We start from the raw sequence: 2441 nt of genomic DNA on the forward strand, positions 1-2441 counted from the left end.
GCAGAATTGCAGCTGACTAATACACATACAAAAATTGGTGAGGTATGTAACATAAAACAATTTTCTGTCAAAAAAGAAAGCTTGTACGCGGTTGACTGAAGATCGGCAATTGGAGCTTCCATCCCATCGTATCCTATCAGCTAAAAGTCCTTAGAGAATAGGGATAAAAATATTATCTATAGAGAAAGAGGATCGTAAATAATGTATATTTATTAAACATTTAATATACTACATAATGTCAGTAATATGACAATAAATAACAAAATATAACATCAGTGTTGGTATCAGTGTAAAATGGATCAGGCCGCAACGAGTCTGATGGTCCTTTTAGTCAATGTTTTCGAGTTCGATAATAAACTTTACTTATACTCATGAGTGGTACCGTCGCTGGGGAGGAGTGTAGCTGTGAGCCTCGTGGGACTCAGAGGATGACTCATGGGAGGATGACTCATAGGAGGGGTAGTGAGCCTCGCCCTCGTACTCAACCTCGGCCAAGTAACCGGAGTCGCCGTCCACGTAGTAGGTCACCTTCTGCAGGCGACCGTCGGGCAGGTGGTTGTAGTATGACCCCTGGGTGTGGTCGCCGTCACGGGACTCCTGGTGCCCGAATTCGTTGCTGTAGTCGTCCTCCACGGCCCAGTCGAAGTCGTACTTGGCCTCGCTGGACTCATAGGACTGTTGTTATAAGAAAATCACTTAACTCTGTCACAACAGTAACGAAAAAAAGTACTTTGTTACATTATGATTGTGATAAGAAAACATGAAAAAATAAGGCAAGGTTCTGTGGAAAGGTGATTGACAACCACACTGGAGAGAATTCCTTCTTTTGGTTCATTACGTAGTCCAATAAAGCAAACTGCACAGGAAGCGACTTACATGGGCGTGCCCGTAGCCATAAAACTCTCCACCTTCAGCTGCAGCCAGTGCAGTCAGGCCCAGCAGGATGAGGATCTGGGAACAGAGGATAAAAGAGTTTATTAAATAATTTAAGCTGCAATAGTTCAGTTACATCAAGCATCTACTGTAGAAAAAACGGACACACGTTTACTGATTTTCAGGAACGGCTTATATGCATACTATAAGCATTTTTCATTATTAAATGCATCTCACCCTACTGACACACCGTTCTGCTCTCGATATATATATATATATATATATATATATATATATATATATATATATATATATATATATAATGTACTAAAACAAATTATTAGTAATTGACTCTGTTTCATCGCTAACAAGAAACTTTTACTGATTTAATATATCAATATGTCTATGAACTCTGCACGTTTTCCGTTTGAATTGTGGATGCGCATTCCTTGAAAGAAAAACCCCACATTGATTTCCCATTCCATCACTCTAATCCTGAAACTGGAAAACTTTTTTCACGTTTTACCTTAGAGTTCATTGTTGACTGTAGCGATGTATGTACTTGACTGTCAGTGCCGGGGCTGGCACCGGAATATATATACCCTACACCCGTCCTCACCTCCACCACCTCACCCTATCATTATTGCTTACGCACACCCGGTTTTTACGGCTTTGTGACTACTATGGTGAAGGTCAAGCGGCATGATGCGTTTTAAGCTGACTACAAACGCTTCCAATGGAACGTTTTCCCAAACACTATGATTCATTCACATTTAAGGACTCTTAACGTCTTTACCATTGTGAGTTCGATATATGTTCATAGAAAATGTATTTTTTATACTTCCTCCATTGAATCACGTCCTGAAATTTGTGAATTACGTCTTAGATCTATGTGAGTATAAGCTTTCATATCTGTGTCTATATACTGTGCAGTACTTAACCAACTTTCTCTCTCTCTCTCTCTCTCATATATATATATATATATATATATATATATATATATATATATATATATATATATATATTCACTCACACACACACACACACACACACACACACACACTATACATGATGGTAATAGTTTTTAGCCTTCACCTGCCAAAGTCAGAAGAGGATGTTGTTATTACCGGGGTCAATAGGTGTCCGTCCGTAGGGTTGGGGGGCAGGGTGGCTGGTTGGGCGTAGAGATTTTGTTTCCGGGCCAGAATTCATGAAATTTCACATAGTTATGTATCCTATAGTGAACTGAAGCATTTTGATAGGTAGAATGCTGTGTCTTAAGTAGTTTTTTTTTTAAAATAATGAGTAAAAAAAAAAAAAAAATAGAGATTTCAGTGCTATCTGCGCAAGGAATCTGAAGGGCCCGGGTTATGTGTCCTCAAAGCATTGTCCTTCCGCCCACCTCTAAAAGAATAGATGGGGGCGGGGGAGGTGAGGGCCTTTATGCGATTGGTTAGGTGTACTGGGAGATGGAGGCATGTGCTTGGTCAGTTGTAGGGTTGAAAAAAGCGTAGCGTTACCTATGTTTTACCATAAAATCAGGTGGGTTAACGCGAACCGACGTCTCT

General features: G+C 39.9%; 1 protein-coding gene across 1 annotated transcript; it reads right to left on the reverse strand.

The window, feature by feature from the left end:
- Nucleotides 1–369: 369 nt before the first annotated feature.
- On the reverse strand, nt 370–1411 carry LOC145403110 (uncharacterized). Its single transcript, XM_080274939.1, has 3 exons — nt 1400–1411; nt 877–951; nt 370–675 (listed from the first exon to the last, which is right to left on the reverse strand). The coding sequence occupies exons 1-3, from the start codon at nt 1409–1411 to the stop codon at nt 370–372; spliced, it is 393 nt and encodes a 130-aa protein (XP_080131065.1).
- Between the last annotated feature and the right edge of the window lie 1030 nt (nt 1412–2441).

This window comes from Coenobita brevimanus, chromosome 60, assembly GCF_032717465.1.
Source record: "Coenobita brevimanus isolate Jiangsu-jjx chromosome 60, ASM3271746v2, whole genome shotgun sequence".
NCBI classification, from domain to species: domain Eukaryota; kingdom Metazoa; phylum Arthropoda; class Malacostraca; order Decapoda; family Coenobitidae; genus Coenobita; species Coenobita brevimanus.

Bases quoted from the DNA above. Each gene is read 5' to 3' on its own strand.
- LOC145403110 (XM_080274939.1), bottom strand. The intron at 676-876 runs GTAAGTCGCTTC...TTATAACAACAG, and splicing joins ATGGCTACGGGCACGCCCAT to TCCTATGAGTCCAGCGAGGC.